The 17229-nt window shown below is 32.8% G+C and overlaps 3 protein-coding genes across 10 annotated transcripts in view; all 3 read left to right on the plus strand.

Moving 5' to 3' along the window:
* Nucleotides 1-3141: 3141 nt before the first annotated feature.
* Nucleotides 3142-8146, plus strand: LOC140984351 (uncharacterized). Of its 4 annotated transcripts, none has more exons than XM_073451699.1 (4): nt 3142-5952; nt 6260-6408; nt 7044-7150; nt 7623-8146. In XM_073451699.1, exon 1 carries the CDS (start codon nt 3353-3355, stop codon nt 5906-5908), a length of 2556 nt encoding a protein of 851 aa, XP_073307800.1. In that variant the 5' UTR covers nt 3142-3352; the 3' UTR covers nt 5909-5952; nt 6260-6408; nt 7044-7150; nt 7623-8146. The 4 variants fall into 4 exon arrangements, with proteins under 4 accessions (XP_073307800.1, XP_073307801.1, XP_073307799.1 ...); XM_073451700.1 differs by having other exon boundaries at nt 7087-7150; XM_073451698.1 differs by lacking the exon at nt 7044-7150.
* Nucleotides 8147-9768: 1622 nt separating this feature from the next.
* Nucleotides 9769-13707, plus strand: LOC140984352 (uncharacterized). Of its 5 annotated transcripts, XR_012176599.1 has the most exons (5): nt 9769-11355; nt 11656-11804; nt 12430-12536; nt 13007-13295; nt 13394-13707. XR_012176599.1 is itself a non-coding variant. In XM_073451703.1 (2 exons), exon 1 carries the CDS (start codon nt 9809-9811, stop codon nt 11309-11311), a length of 1503 nt encoding a protein of 500 aa, XP_073307804.1. In that variant the 5' UTR covers nt 9769-9808; the 3' UTR covers nt 11312-11355; nt 11447-11561. The 5 variants fall into 5 exon arrangements, 1 of the variants encoding a protein (XP_073307804.1); XR_012176600.1 differs by lacking the exon at nt 12430-12536 and having other exon boundaries at nt 13180-13295; XR_012176601.1 differs by lacking the exon at nt 12430-12536 and having other exon boundaries at nt 13180-13295; nt 13446-13707.
* The window catches only part of LOC140984632 (pectinesterase 2-like), a 6118-nt gene continuing 2079 nt past the window's right edge, over nt 13191-17229 (plus strand). The window contains exons 1-2 of the mRNA XM_073452182.1: nt 13191-13295; nt 13510-13567. Coding sequence (XP_073308283.1) covers nt 13191-13295; nt 13510-13567 — 163 coding nt within the window. The remainder of the gene's footprint in view (nt 13296-13509; nt 13568-17229) is intronic.

Consider the following 17229-nt stretch of genomic DNA (forward strand, 5'->3'; position numbering starts at 1 on the left):
CAACATTAATATATTATCTTATTTCTTTCTTTCAATTTCAAAAATTAATAACTTTAATTTCATCTCCATTTTCTACCAACCACACACATCATGTGTGTCATGAACATGTAGTATTGAAAAAAGATGATGTAACGACCATGATTCATAGGTTGATCCAATATGAACTTCAGTTCATACCATTAACAACTATTGGTCATGAGTCGTAGATTGGTCCAGCATGAATCGTATCTCATATCGATGCACGATCACTCATAGAATATATCACCCTTAGAAAGTGGCTTCTTGAAAACGCAGAGATAATTTCCTACACAGATGTCTAATATGTTATCGAATTTCAGTTTTAGTCATGTATTTTTCGAATTTTGAAAATTATAATATTTTTTTATTTAATATGTTGATGTGACACTACACATGCTAACTTCACATCAACACTACATTTGTTCCACATCATCATAAGTCGAAACAAAGAACAAAAATTGTCAAAAACAAAAAACAAAAATATCAGATTAAAACTTAAATCTGACAAAATAGACGACCAAAATCACGAAGACTCAAACAAACCATACAAAAAAAAAATTGTCTTTTAAAATTAAATATAGTTTTATCTCCCTAACAATAGTATTGAACGCTTGTAAGTAACAACAATAGAATACAAATATTTTAATTTACAGCTGCTCAAATCTCTATTTTTGGATCTACCTCCTAACAAAAACAATTTATTGTCCTCCAACGTGAACTTTTCACGTACACTACGGTCACCAACTTTGTACAAGAACTATTTATCAAGATAAAATTACTTAAAACGTGACCCAAGTAGAGGTCCAACAAATGTACGTATCTAACTTAGCCACGCTTTTACCAAAAGTCTTTTTAATTATCATTATATATTTAGTGCATCTCTAACCCAATCAGCTTAATATTTTCGAGTCTCCTAATCCGACACTTGCCCAAATAACTACATAGACAATTTTCCACATAAAGACAAAGCATTCCAAACAAATCAAGAAACAAAAGAAAATCTGCAAATAAATCCAAAGATTAAAACAAAATTAAGTAAAGTGGTTGGGGTAGTTAAAGAAAGCATGTCCTCTCCATTGATTTCTCGTGCATTCTTCCTTAATAAGGCCATTACACTTCTCAAATTATGGATAATTACAAACAAAGCAAAAACTTGTGTGAGACGGTCTCACAGGTTGTATTTTGTGAGACCGATATCTTATTTGGGTTATCCATAAAAATTATTACTTTTTATGCTAGTTAATAGTATTACTTTTTATTGTGAATATCGATAGTTGACCCGTCTCACAGATAATGATTCGTGAGACCGTCTCACAAAATACATACTCTTACAAAAATTATTAATTATTATAAAACTCTATTTTATAAATATATATTTCTAGCTAATCCCATTAATATTTAGTTATGATCTCGGGAAACCATATGAGTCACTCGTATATAGATAATAAAATATAAAATCTTTAATTTATACACACTATAGCTGCATATGTATTCTGGTAATCAATTTTAGTCTTGTGTGTATTATCGATATCAATTTTAGTCTGGTATATTTGCTCCGATCATCTCTTTTAATTCTTTTAACCGGATTTTTGTCGTCGTTAACGAAATTTGATAAAAGCAATACTCACGTATAGATATTTCAACTAATTATTTCATCATTAAATTTATAATTTGTAATTTAATTCATTTATTAACCTCTTTCGAGATTGAATTTGGAGAGTTTTGGGTAATTTTTGTAAAGTAATCAATTATAGGAGCAACGTAAGAGTGTTACATACTTTGAATTAAGAAAAAAACATGCTTTCATGGCCAAATATGTTAAAGGAAAATATTAGATATATAATCATTTGACTGTAATATTTCGAGTATGTTTAAATTTAACATAAAATTTGCTTACTCGATATGTAGCTAGAAAGGTGGTGGTACACATAATTTATTACATGAATTTATACTATGAAATATATACTATATTATTAAGTTAAAACCTTTAGAGTAACTAACTTTTGGTATCATAGTCTGTTTTAATAATTATATATATTAATAAAGTGTTAAACTTTAATGTAAGTCATATGTAGTTTAGTAAATAGAGCATTTGTTTTCTAAACATCAAGTTGTAGATTCAATTCCTATTTTGGCTTTTTTTCCTCTTTTTTTTTCTATTTATTTTTTAAATTCATATATCTAAATTATACTGTTGTCGCTCACTATTTCTTGTAATTATATTTTGATATTTATTTAAATATAAACCAAATGTTTTATAAAAATATTGTACAAGCGTGGCATGCGTGGATGCACTAGTGTTAATAAATTATTATTAACATATGAAGGCCACTTAACTAATAAAAGTGACATATACAGCTTTGGAGTTGTTCTACGGGAACTACTTAGTGGATTGGGCTATGCCTTACTTAATCAATACCCGGAGATTACGATGCATAATGGACCCTTGTCTTGCGGGGTAAAAGGGCTAAGGAAATCCCTACTGGCCCAACAGTGTGCGAGCTTGAACCCAAAAGACAGGCCCAAGATGCCGGCCATTATTGATCTCTGGAAAGCCTGCAGAATCTGAAGGACATGGCCGGAATCCCCGAAAACGGGTCGAAATGTGAGCTACCCGAATAGAATGAGAAGGGAAAACGGGTTCGGGTGCAAGAGTTCTGCTGTTGCTGTTACGAGTCCTAGGAGCTAATAGATAGGATGCATTCGAAAAAGTTAGCTATGACTTTCGAGCTTAGGGTTCCCATCTTTTTTTTTTCATCTGGTGTTTTCACTCACTACTAGAGATAGCCGTTCGGTTATGATATCGGGTACTCGAACCGACCTATTCGGATTGAGTTATTCTTTAAAATGTCGATACTAATTTGAGATAATCTATAAGGATTAGATACCCGACATGCATTTAAAACTATGTATTTTCGTACTTATTTTCGATCAATAATTCAAATAGTACGAGGATATGTTCGAAATCTTTAGAGTTGAACTCGAGCAATAATTTGAATTGAATTAGAGTTAATTTTCGAATTTCGAATCGAACTCGAAGTTGAATAGAACTACTTCGAGCTAACTTCGATGTTTCAAATTTTCGTTATATTCGTCTCGTTTCAATTCATTTATGGCTCTATTCCTACTTTGAACTTTTCGGGTTTGGTTGACGGATCCGAAAACCCGGACCTGTAAACCCCAAACTCATTCAAGCTTGTTTCTTGAGCCATTCATGGCCATTTTAGCTCCGCCAACCACCTCGCCATTTCTCATGGCTTCCCTTCCCACTATTCCAAATTCAATATTCAGACACTTAACTTGATGTATTGCACAGAAATATAGGTTTTTTCGTATGGACGCGAGAAGGTTGACGGTCTCCAAATCCGCCGTCACCGCCGCCGCATTAATATTTCAACCAATCAAGCGTCCGTTAACTGTCTCTTCCTCAATGGCTCCGCATCCCTTGCAAAAGCCCAAGAAGCCAAAACCCAATTCACAAGAAGTGGGGCTGTCAAATCCAGCTCCAGTCCCGTCGGCAGCAGCTTTTAATCAGAGTTTTCACGACAATAAGAAGTGGGTATCCTCCATTCTTTCAGGCCCACATTTGAATTCTTTCCATCGTAAAGATTTGTTAGCCAATTTTACGCCTCACCAGTTTGATGCTCTGTTGTGGGAAATCCATCATTTTGTGGACCCGTCTACTGTATTGAAGTTTTTTTACTTTTCCTGCAAGTTTTGCGGTTTTAGATTCACTCTCAGATCCTATTGTCTTTTGTTCCACTTGTTAGTTGGCAAGAACATTGATTCTGCAGCACGGTTACTCTTGATTAGATTGATTGATCGGAAGTTGCCCATTACTATGGACCATGGTGTTTTGAATATACACACAGAGATTGCTATTGTTTTGGTGGATACATATTCGGGTTTGGCGGACTTTAAGAATGAGAGTAGAGCGTTTGATATTTTGATTCATGTTTACGCTAGTCAATTTGTGAGTTTGGGACTTGGTGTTGCATTGGATGTTTTTAGTGTTTTAATGGGTCGAGGGTTACTTCCCTCTTTCAAGACTTGCAATTTTTTGATGAGCTCACTTGTTAAGGCAAACGAATATGGCAAGAGCTACAAGGTTTTTGTTATGATTTCTCAGCATTATTTGCCTGATGTATTCTTGTTTAGTACTGCGATAAGTGCATTGTGCAAAGGAGGGAGGATTGATGATGCAGTTGCATTGTTTAAGAAAATGGAAAACTCAGTGGTCACCCCGAATGTTGTTACTTATAATAATCTCATGCATGGACTGTGTCAAAAAGGGAGTTTGGAAGAGGCATTTCAACTCAAGGAGAAAATGGTAGAGAATAGGGTGAACCCAAGTCTTGTAACTTACAGCGTGCTGATAAATGGTCTCATGAAACTTGAAAAATATGAGGAAGCCAATTGTGTTTTAAAAGAGATGTTGGAAAAGGGCTTTGTCCCGAATGAAGTTGTGTTTAACACATTGATTGATGGCTATTGCAAGATGGGAAATATGATGACTGCATTGAAGTTAAAGGATAAAATGATATCACAAGGTGCTGTTCCAAATTCAGTTACATTCAATACACTCGTAAATGGACTCTGCAAGCACAGTCAAATCGATCTTGCCGAAAAGTTCTTAAATGAGATGGTAGAGAGAGGTTTATATATTAATCTTGGTACTGTTTCCTCTGTTATAAATGGTCTCTTAAAAAACTCTAGATTCGACTCTGCACTAGTATTGTTTAAGTTAATGATCTCTAAGAATTTAAGACCTAATGACAGGTTGCTGACAACATTGATGTCTGGGATTTGCCGGAACAATAAGCTTTCAGAAGCTTTAAAGCTATATAATATGCTGAGAGAGAAAGGATTTGCTGATAATTTGGTGACCTCAAATGCTCTAATTTATGGGCTGTGTGAAGCAGGAAAGATTCCAGAAGCTAAATCAGTTCTTAAGTGTTTGTTGGATAGCGCTGTCAAGTTGGATACATTTACATATAATGCATTCATTTATGGATGCTGTAAAGAGGGTAGATTTGAGAGTGGCTTTATGCTGAAGGAGAAAATGTCAAAGCAAGGAATTTCTCCCGACATTGTGACCTACAACTTGTTGATACACGCATTATGTAATAAGGGTAAAATGGATGAAGCTGTGACACTTTGGCGTGAAATCCAAAGAAACGGCCTCGTTTCTAATGTTCATTCATATGGAATCATGATAGACGGTTTCTGCAATGCCGAGAGAATTGAAGAGGCTCTTAATTTTTTTAATTTGTTGCTCAAGCAGAAAATTGAGACAAATTTTGTCGTATATAACATACTCATCAGAGCATATTCCAGGATTCCTAACATGCCAGAGGCCTTTAAACTTTTTGATGACATGAGAAGCCGAGGCATTTCTCCGACGTGTGTGACTTATTCTTCGCTAATACATGGAATGAGCAATGCTGGGTTAGTTTCTGAGGCAAAAAATCTTCTCGATGAAATGAGAAAGGTGGGTTTGCCTCCGGATGTTATTTGTTATACGGCACTGATTAGTGGGTACTGTAAGATAGGTAACATGGGCGAAGCAAGGAGACTCTTGGTAGAAATGTCATCATTTAAAGTACAGCCTAATAAAATAACATACACTGTTATTATCGATGCTTACTGTAAGTTGGGTAACATGAAAGAGGCTTCTGAGTTTCTTCGCGAAATGTTTAGCAAGGAAATTGCTCCCGACTCTGTGACGTACAATACATTGACAATGGGATACTGCAAGGAAGGGAAAGTAGATGAACCCTTCAACCTTTGGGATCACATGTCGGTCAGAGGACTAAATTTAGATGAAGTTGGATGCACTACTTTAGTTCACAGTATGTCTGAGCAATTCAGTATTGTTGACGAAAAATGACTAGCAGGGTAATAAGTCTGTTGAAACGATGCAAATGTCAAAAGGTTCATTCCTATACTGCACCTTGTATTTTTTTATTATACACCTCTTTGTTTTTTTTTCAATGACCTTTTGGTGCGCTATCCACTCTATCAGATTCCTGAATTTGCTTCGTCAATTGCTGTGGATTATTATCGCCCTTGCTTCAAGTTTAACAGCTTACAGTCCAAAATCTAGAGATAATATGTTACCCATAAAAGATTAGGCATATAGTGATATAGATTTCTGCCAATTGGTTATAATAGTTGGTGCTTGATCTTTCAGGACAGTAATTTTCCATGATTAACAAATGTTCACGATCTTCGTGTGTAGGTGGCCTGAAGATGTTTTTGCTGGAGATGTGAGTGTCATGGTGATCATAAGTTCATCACATGACAAAAAGGTGAATTCCTTGTGTCAGATAAGAGGCCAAGCCAAGGGCATGGATTTATGTTCACACACATATTTTACTGGAATATACAGTAAGTTGATTTTTACTTGTTCCATTGTTAAGATGTTTACATATTTAATTATTTTTCCCTTCATGTTATCAAAAATTGGCTATAAAATTAAGTCCTCTCTATTTTTCTGTTTTTCATTTCTTCCCTGATGTTACTGAATTCCAAGATTTGTGTGTGAAGAATCTGCATTCATGTTGTTTAGAAGTACAAAATTAGGCTTGCAGAGTTTTCTAAGAGAAAAGTTTGTGATAGGTAATATAGTTTTTTTATTACAACATTGGGGTGGGGTTGGGGTGGTAGATGATATAGTTTTCGATAGAGTTGTAAGCTCTTCAATTCTTGGAATATAAGTGGGTTGAATACTTTGACACCCTTTAAGGTTAACTAACTGTAGAAACACTGCCTTCTCCCTGCAGTTTGAAAAATTGCGACCTGCTATAACGTTAATACACAATTACATCTCCATGCCTTTATCATTAAATGTGTAAAGATACGGTTATATATAGATCATGATTGTAGCTTTTTAAATAGTAGGGGGAATTTCGTGAATAAGTCTAAACCAGGAAATGTCAGCCTAACTTACCCTTAATTTTTATTTTTTTATGGAAGCATGTTCTTGCTTGTTATCAAACTTTTGGTGATGCGTTTGTTTACAGTTCTCTGGAAGAGTCTTCACTGCTGTTATCATTTATGTCATAGTCACTTGGAGCGTATGGCACAATAAGGCTCATAGATATTGTAGAGTCTAGATACAAGACGAAGGGTGAGCCCAGCAATTTATTGAAGTGATGTCCCATATATGATGCTATGTTAAATCTAAATATCTAAAGATAATTCAGCATATCCGATATGTACGTTGCTAACCATTAAATGATAGTAAAACAGATACTCATTAACTATGAACAAAAGGAATGACTTATTTTCATTTAATCTTGATTTTACCTACGCACATTGAAGAAATGCTTAAAAGGCGTCTTGAGTTTTTGAGCAATTGTGGCTTAATGATTAAGGGTGCACAATTTTATTGAGAGGCTGCCTAATCAATGAGCCTTCAGCCTAGGCTCAACCTTGTTTTATGGTATAATTTTACTTTTACAATACGTTGAACTAAATTTTTGATGTCAAGCTCAACTATGTGACAACATTATGAATACACTTGCGCTCACGCTCATTGCATGCACTGTTCTCGAGGTGTTGACATGGCCAACATGCATAATTTGTCTTGTTATGTGCAGGGAAAGATCCAGCCCGGAAGCGATCGTGCCCCTTTCTCGTAAATAAAATTGTAATTTTACAGGAAAATGCATGTTTCCACGCCCCTTGAATAAACTAAATTGCCTCCATCCATTTCCTGGATCTGCCTCTAGTTACGTTGGTCCAGATCTCTAATTGGACATCCATTGTGAAGGTGAGATTAAGATGGCGAGAAACTACACAAGGGATGATGCATTCGGTAGAACAGGCGAGGGAAGCTGCAGCTGCTACCAAGGAACGTCATTTTTGCCAAACGACGCTGAAAAGCAGGTACTCGCTACGCTACGTCCCATAACCCAACTTTGGTTTGAATTCTTAATAATTTATTGTCCCCTTAATTAGGTGTGCCGATATTGTTATTAATGTTATTGGAAACTCAGAAGCCAAATCTTTGATGTATATTTTGAAGACTCTAGGCTATGGATATAGCCACTGCAACTTCTTGACAAGAAACTGAGATCCTAATTGCTCCATTTTCGGGGCACCACCATGGCGGGGCGACTGCTCAACCCCGAACGAATCTCCGCTGCTGCCTAATTGTGATTGTGTGTGTATGTATACAAAAAGAAGCGCGTTTCATGTTAGCAGTCTTTCTTTTTTTGCAGTTTGGTCTTAACAAACTAACATATTTGATTCCTTTATTTATTAATTTTAGATATATTTTCATATACTTGTATATATACCATGTAATTAAACCATTACGTAATGAAAGGAAATATCCCAAATTCCTCCGATTTGTTTCCTTATTAGCCCAAAATAAAAATTTGTTCAAATTTGTTTCATTTCAATACTTGTGAGTTTGCTCTCTATTTTCTTCAGATAAATCTTTGGTTTAAACACTGTATTAAGCTCACTCATTAAATAGAATTACACAAAAATTTATGTGAGATGGTTTCACGGGTTAATTTTGTGAAACAGATATTCTATGTGAGTCATCCACGAAAAAACATTATTTTTTATGTTAAATATATTAATTTTTATTGTAAATATGGACATAATTGATCTATCTCACAAATAAAGATCCGTGAAATCGTTTTATGAAAAACCTACTCATAGAACTAGCACAAATTTTGATTAGTGCGTGTACATAAAATATAAAAAAAAAATTGGCGCTAAAGTGATTTTTCTTTAAAAAAATCTAACAATTATATTAAAATTAAAATATTATCAAGATAGTTTGAACTTTTAGATAAATTAGATATTAACTTAAGAAAGAATCGTAAAAAAGATATAAAGATTGTGCAAGTTTGATCAAAGAGACTTCGAAATAAACATGTATTATGATAATTTTATGTGCTTCCTTTAAACAAATAGATCGTGCATCGATATAAGCAATTTTCTATTTTGGTTTCTATTAATTTACTTGACTACAAGTCTAGAAATATAATCTATTATTATTATTATTACATGGGCAACCTATACTAACATAACAAAAATTAATTGTTTAGCCTGAAGTAATAAATTTGTTCCAAAAGTTTCATTTCAATAGTTGTACCTTTGCTAAACACAGTATTAATTAACCATACTAATTATATTGCTAATACCATTTGGTAAGCACAAATATAAAATATTTCCGTATTAATATTTTTTCTAAAATAATCTAGAGATATATTAAATTTAAGAGCAGGAGATGATTTTTATAAAATTTCTAGTAATTAAGTAGAATAATTTCAGCTATTTTTTAAATTTATAATGGTTTATCATTATCATAATAGAGTTTTTTTTTTAAATTTATAATGGCTTATCATTATCATAATAGAGTTTTTTTTAACATAAATATTTTTTAAAATTGATATTTCTGTTTATTTAAAAAACAGATCATAAGACAAATTTTAAACTTTAATTCCCTTTATCATTACTTCTATACTTACTATATATCGTATAAAACATGATGACCTTTGATTAACTAAATTTGATGTCTTTAATTTGGTACAACATATCTTATCTAATTTCAAAAATATTTTAAATTTATAAAAAATAAAAATATTTTAAATTTGTGAAGTATGGTTTTATATATACACACACACGCACACACACATTACACGTAAAAATTAAAAATAACATATTCTTTTTTTAAAAAAAAAAAAATCAGAAACCCTGATGCACACAAACTCTAGCTANGGTGAACCCAAGTCTTGTAACTTACAGCGTGCTGATAAATGGTCTCATGAAACTTGAAAAATATGAGGAAGCCAATTGTGTTTTAAAAGAGATGTTGGAAAAGGGCTTTGTCCCGAATGAAGTTGTGTTTAACACATTGATTGATGGCTATTGCAAGATGGGAAATATGATGACTGCATTGAAGTTAAAGGATAAAATGATATCACAAGGTGCTGTTCCAAATTCAGTTACATTCAATACACTCGTAAATGGACTCTGCAAGCACAGTCAAATCGATCTTGCCGAAAAGTTCTTAAATGAGATGGTAGAGAGAGGTTTATATATTAATCTTGGTACTGTTTCCTCTGTTATAAATGGTCTCTTAAAAAACTCTAGATTCGACTCTGCACTAGTATTGTTTAAGTTAATGATCTCTAAGAATTTAAGACCTAATGACAGGTTGCTGACAACATTGATGTCTGGGATTTGCCGGAACAATAAGCTTTCAGAAGCTTTAAAGCTATATAATATGCTGAGAGAGAAAGGATTTGCTGATAATTTGGTGACCTCAAATGCTCTAATTTATGGGCTGTGTGAAGCAGGAAAGATTCCAGAAGCTAAATCAGTTCTTAAGTGTTTGTTGGATAGCGCTGTCAAGTTGGATACATTTACATATAATGCATTCATTTATGGATGCTGTAAAGAGGGTAGATTTGAGAGTGGCTTTATGCTGAAGGAGAAAATGTCAAAGCAAGGAATTTCTCCCGACATTGTGACCTACAACTTGTTGATACACGCATTATGTAATAAGGGTAAAATGGATGAAGCTGTGACACTTTGGCGTGAAATCCAAAGAAACGGCCTCGTTTCTAATGTTCATTCATATGGAATCATGATAGACGGTTTCTGCAATGCCGAGAGAATTGAAGAGGCTCTTAATTTTTTTAATTTGTTGCTCAAGCAGAAAATTGAGACAAATTTTGTCGTATATAACATACTCATCAGAGCATATTCCAGGATTCCTAACATGCCAGAGGCCTTTAAACTTTTTGATGACATGAGAAGCCGAGGCATTTCTCCGACGTGTGTGACTTATTCTTCGCTAATACATGGAATGAGCAATGCTGGGTTAGTTTCTGAGGCAAAAAATCTTCTCGATGAAATGAGAAAGGTGGGTTTGCCTCCGGATGTTATTTGTTATACGGCACTGATTAGTGGGTACTGTAAGATAGGTAACATGGGCGAAGCAAGGAGACTCTTGGTAGAAATGTCATCATTTAAAGTACAGCCTAATAAAATAACATACACTGTTATTATCGATGCTTACTGTAAGTTGGGTAACATGAAAGAGGCTTCTGAGTTTCTTCGCGAAATGTTTAGCAAGGAAATTGCTCCCGACTCTGTGACGTACAATACATTGACAATGGGATACTGCAAGGAAGGGAAAGTAGATGAACCCTTCAACCTTTGTGATCACATGTCGGTCAGAGGACTAAATTTAGATGAAGTTGGATGCACTACTTTAGTTCACAGTATGTCTGAGCAATTCAGTATTGTTGACGAAAAATGACTAGCAGGGTACTATGTCTGTTGAAACGATGCAAATGTCAAAAGGTTCATTCCTATACTGCACCTTGTATTTTTTTATTATACACCTCTTTGTTTTTTTTTCAATGACCTTTTGGTGCGCTATCCACTCTATCAGATTCCTGAATTTGCTTCGTCAATTGCTGTGGATTATTATCGCCCTTGCTTCGAGTTTTAACAGCTTACAGTCCAAAATCTAGAGATAATATGTTACCCATAAAAGATTAGGCATATAGATTTCTGCCCATTGGTTATAATAGTTGGTGCTTGATCTTTCAGGACAGTAATTTTCCATGATTAACAAATGTTCACGATCTTCTTGTGTAGGTGGCCTGAAGATGTTTTTGCTGGAGATGTGAGTGTCATGGTGATCATAAGTTCATCACATGACAAAAAGGTAAATTCCTTGTGTCAGATAAGAGGCCAAGCCAAGGGCATGGATTTATGTTCACACACATATTTTGCTGGAATATACAGTAAGTTGATTTTTACTCGTTCCATTGTTAAGATGTTTACATATTTAATTATTTGTCCCTTCATGTTATCAAAAATTGGCTATAAAATTAAGTCCTCTCTATTTTTCTGTTTTCCATTTCTTCCCTGATGTTACTGAATTCCAAGATTTGTGTGTGAAGAATCTGCATTCATGTTGTTTAGAAGTACAAAATTAGGCTCGCAGAGTTTTCTAAGAGAAAAGTTTGTGATAGGTAATATAGTTTTTTTAATTACAACATTGGGGTGGTAGATGATATAGTTTTCAATAGAGTTGTAAGCTCTTCAATTCTTGGAATATAAGTGGGTCGAATACTTTGACACCCTTCATGGTTAACTAACCGTAGAAACACTGCCTTCTCCCTGCAGTTTGAAAAATTGCGACCTGCTATAACGTTAATACATAATTACATCTCCATGCCTTTATCATTAAATGTGTAAAAATACGGTTATATATAGATCATGATAGTAGCTTTTTAAATAGTAGGGGGAATTTCGTGAATAAGTCTAAACCAGTAAATGTCAGCCTAACTTACCCTTTATTTTTATTTTTTTATGGAACCATGTTCTTGCTTGTTAACAAACTTTTGGTGATGCGTTTGTTCACAGTTCTCTGGAAGAGTCTTCAATGCTGTTATCATTTATGTCATAGTCACTTGGAGCCTATGGCACAATAAGGCTCATAGATATTGTAGAGTCTAGATACAAGACGAAGGGTGAGCCCAGCAATTTGTTGAAGTGATGTCACATATATGATGCTATGATAAAATCTAAATATCTAAAGAAATTTCAGCATATCCGATATGTACGTTGCTAACCATTAAATGATAGTAAAACAGATACTCATTAACTATAAACAAAAGGAATGACTTATTTTTCATTTAATCTTGATTTTACCAACACACATTGAAGAAATGCTTAAAAGGGGTCTTGAGTCTTTGAGCAATGGTGGCTTAATGATTAAGGGTGTACAATTTTATTGAGAGGCTGCCTAATCAATGAGCCTTCAGCCTAGGCTCAACTTTGTTTTATGGTATAATTTTACTTTTACAATACGTTGAACTAAAATTTTGATGTCAAGCTCAACTATGTGACAACATTATGAACACGCGCTCATGCTCATTGCATGCACTGTTCTCGAGGTGTTGACATGGCCAACATGCATAATTTGTCTTGTTATGTGCAGGGAAAGATCCAGCCCGGAAGCGATCGTGCCCCTTTCTCGTAAATAAAATTGTAATTTTACAGGAAAATGCATGTTTCCACGCCCCTTGAATAAACTAAATTGCCTCCATCCATTTCCTGGATCTGCCTCTAGTTACGTTGGTCCAGATCTCTAATTGGACATCCATTGTGAAGGTGAGATTAAGATGGCGAGAAACTACACAAGGGATGATGCATTCGGTAGAACAGGCGAGGGAAGCTGCAGCTGCTACCAAGGAACGTCATTTTTGCCAAACGACGCTGAAAAGCAGGTACTCGCTACGCCACGTCCCATAACCCAACTTTGGTTGAATTCTTAATAATTTATAGTCCCCTTAATTAGGTGTGCCGATATTTCTTTTCTATTAAGGTTATTGGAAACTCAGAAGCGAAATCTTTGATGTGTATTTTGAAGACTCTAGTCTATGGATATAGCCACTGCAAATTCCTGACAAGAAACTGAGATCCTAATTGCTCCATTTTCAGGGCACCACCATGGCGGGGCGACTGTTCAACACCGAACGAACTCCACAGCTGCCTAATTGTGATTGTGTGTGTTTGTATACAAAAAGAGGCGTGTTTCATGTTAGCAGTCTTTCTTTTTTTGCAGTTTGGTCTTAACAAACTAACATATTTGATTCCTTTATTTATTAATTTTAGATTTATTTTCATATACTTGTATATATACCATGTAATCAAACCATTACGTAATCTAATCTAATACTATTATAAATATATGAGTTTGAATTGTGAGCTTACTATTTTATCTTTTCACTTATTATTTTACACTTTCATTTATTTTACAATTTGTATATTCACGAGGTTCTTTAAGTCATTTTCTATGTTAGTTTAATATGATCATTAATAGTGTACTTAATTCAATCAAAATAGTTATTAATTTGATTTTACTTTAAATTTAATATAATTACATGTTACATAACAAAAAAATTTTTTAATTTTACTTACATCTATTTTACTATTATGAATATATGATTTTCATTATTAAACTTACTATTTTACCATTTTGTTTGTTTTATAATTTGTCATGTTCATTAGTTTCTTTAATGTTGATTATGTTGTATGGATGTCATATAAAATATCAATATTTCTCAAAGAATAAAATCGTTTTTCAAAAAGAAAAAATTTTTCATCCAAAAAAAGAAATACATGAAAAACAAAGTGTACACAATTCTCACACTATTTATAATAGTATGAGAACAATTCTAAAGTTTTGTAGACATAATATATCAATCAATTTTGTGAATTTTTAGTAAATTGAGACAATAAGTCAGTTTCACTTTATTTTCTCTAATATTATCTCGATATATTCCAATGTGGCTAAGAGGTTGTTTTTGTCTCTTTTTTAGTCAAAGTGGCTAATGAGCTAATTCATAAGATATAATATGGTAGCATGGAAAACTTAAACACATAGTGAAATATAAATACAATTCTACAATATTTCATCAAATTAATCTTGACTATTATAAAATGCTCATGAAATCTAAACAGTTGTATTATTATATGAGATATTGAATAAAATAAATACTTTTTTGAATGATATCTCATATGCATATCTTAATTACATTTTTCGTGCCTCTTCTCAAAATTTTTAAAATACAATATATCAATTTTGTGAATTTTTAGTAAATTGAGACAATAAGTCAGTTTCACTTTATTTCCTCTAATATTATCTCGATATATTCCAATGTGGTTAAGAGGTTGCTTTTGTCTTTTTTTTTAGTCAAAGTGGCTAATCAGCTAATTCATAATATATAATATGGTAGCATTTGAAAACTCCTCGTCTAAGAAATTCACTTAGCCAAATAGTGAAATACAAATACAATCCTACAATATTTCATCAAATTAATCTTGACTATCATAAAATGCTCATGAAATCTAAACAGTTGTATTATTATATGAGATATTGAATAAAACAAATATTTTTATCTACATTTGAATGATATCTCATATGCATATCTTAATTACATTATTCGTGTCTCTTCTCAAAATTTTTAAAATACAATAATTAATTTTGTATATTGTTCCACAAGATATAAAATATTATAAACAAAATGTAAACTCAATAGAAGAAAATTTCTTTTATTTCAATGAATAATATAATATTATGTTCTAGACACAACAAATGAGATTGAAACTATATTATCCCCATGATATGATGAACGCAATCATTGTTACAAAGCTTCTAAAAAAATGACTAACGAGATGACTTTCCTGAATTGCGTCAAATTAAACGAGGACACAGTTTTAATATATAGCAATTTGAATAGATTTTCAAGTATTATTTCTTCCAATGATTGAGAAATAATTGTTAAAAATTTATTAACATTATAGCTATATGTTAATAATATTGATATTAAATATATAAAAATGATATTACAAATATCACGATGTTTGAAGATATTAAAACATCGTTCATTGGTTATGTTGTTGAAGGATATATATGTTATAAATAATTTTACTCGCAAGTGAAAATATATCACGACTAAAAGAATTTTTTCTTAGGAGTTACAGTTCATGATTGTTATAAACTGAAAATCATTAAACAAAAAAAAATCATTCAACAAAAAAAAGTCGGAAATATAAGATTACCGGATAAAAACAATTTAGAAAATCGAAAAAAATGTCGTGAAAGGGTAGCAAACTACAAGCTTGTCAGATCTAAGATGATGATTCTAAATAACATAATAAGTGTTAAAGATGATAATATACTTGTTGAGTATACCAAAATAGTTGTACGAATATTATAAAAACTACGACAAATAGTTGTTGAGTTGTCAAAATCAACCAATAAGCATATTTAAAAATGTGTCATGTGGATAAGATAACTTTTTTCGATTCATATACCGTCTATGATAATGATTTTTATTTTTTGTGGTTTGGTTTGTTTCAATTGATAAATGCNATAAACTCCAAACTTAATCATCACCAAATCCAACCAGCTTGAGATGAGAGCTTGGATTATGACTCTGGGATTGAAATACTAAGTGATACCCCGGTATGTCCCGGGTCATGGATGGTGTCCGGGTCAAGGGTGGTCCGAGACGATTGGTGATGTCTACAAAGAAGCCCGGGTCACGGACAACCCGGGATATCGAGCAGATAGCTCAAGGACAGGGAGGATCTATGGAAATGGTTCATTAGAAGGCCGGGCCAGTAAACTTCTGGGACATCTTCTCTCCCGGGCTATTGGATGCCCTGGCTATCATGCAAATTCCCGGGAAGCTTTCTTCTCGAGCCACCTCGATGTTAACACCACACTCAAGTGTCCTAGTGAAAGGAAATATCCCAAATTCCTCCGATTTGTTTCCTTACTAGCCCAAAATAAAAATCACAAAAATTCCTGTGAGACGGTCTCACGGGTCAATTTTGTGAAACAGATATTTTATATGAGTCATCAACGAAAAAGTATTAATTTTTATGTCAAATATATTACTTTTTATTGTAAATATGGACATAATTGATCCGTCTCACGAATAAAGATCTGTGAGAGCGTATTATGAAAGATCTACTCTTAGAACTAGAACAAATTTGGATTAGTGCGTATACATAAAATATAAAAAAAATTTGGTGCTAATGTGATTTTTCTTTAAAAAAAATCTAACAATTATATTAAAATTAAAACATTATCAAGATAGTTTGAACTTTTAGATAAATTAAAGATTAATCGAAGAAAGAATCGTAAAAAAGATATAAAGATTGTGCAAGTTTGATCAAAGAGACTTCGAAATAAACATGTATTATGATAATTTTATGTGCTTCCTTTAAACAAATAGATCGTGCATCGATATAAGCAATTTTCTATTTTGGTTTCTATTAATTTACTTGACTACAAGTCTAGAAATATAATCTATTATTATTATTATTACATGGGCAACCTATACTAACATAACAAAAATTAATTGTTTAGCCTGAAGTAATAAATTTGTTCCAAAAGTTTCATTTCAATAGTTGTACCTTTGCTAAACACAGTATTAATTAACCATACTAATTATATTGCTAATACCATTTGGTAAGCACAAATATAAAATATTTCCGTATTAATATTTTTTCTAAAATAATCTAGAGATATATTAAATTTAAGAGCAGGAGATGATTTTTATAAAATTTCTAGTAATTAAGTAGAATAATTTCAGCTATTTTTTAAATTTATAATGGTTTATCATTATCATAATAGAGTTTTTTTTT

The sequence above is a fragment of the Primulina huaijiensis genome, chromosome 9, assembly GCF_012295235.1.
Source record: "Primulina huaijiensis isolate GDHJ02 chromosome 9, ASM1229523v2, whole genome shotgun sequence".
Lineage (NCBI taxonomy): Eukaryota > Viridiplantae > Streptophyta > Magnoliopsida > Lamiales > Gesneriaceae > Primulina > Primulina huaijiensis.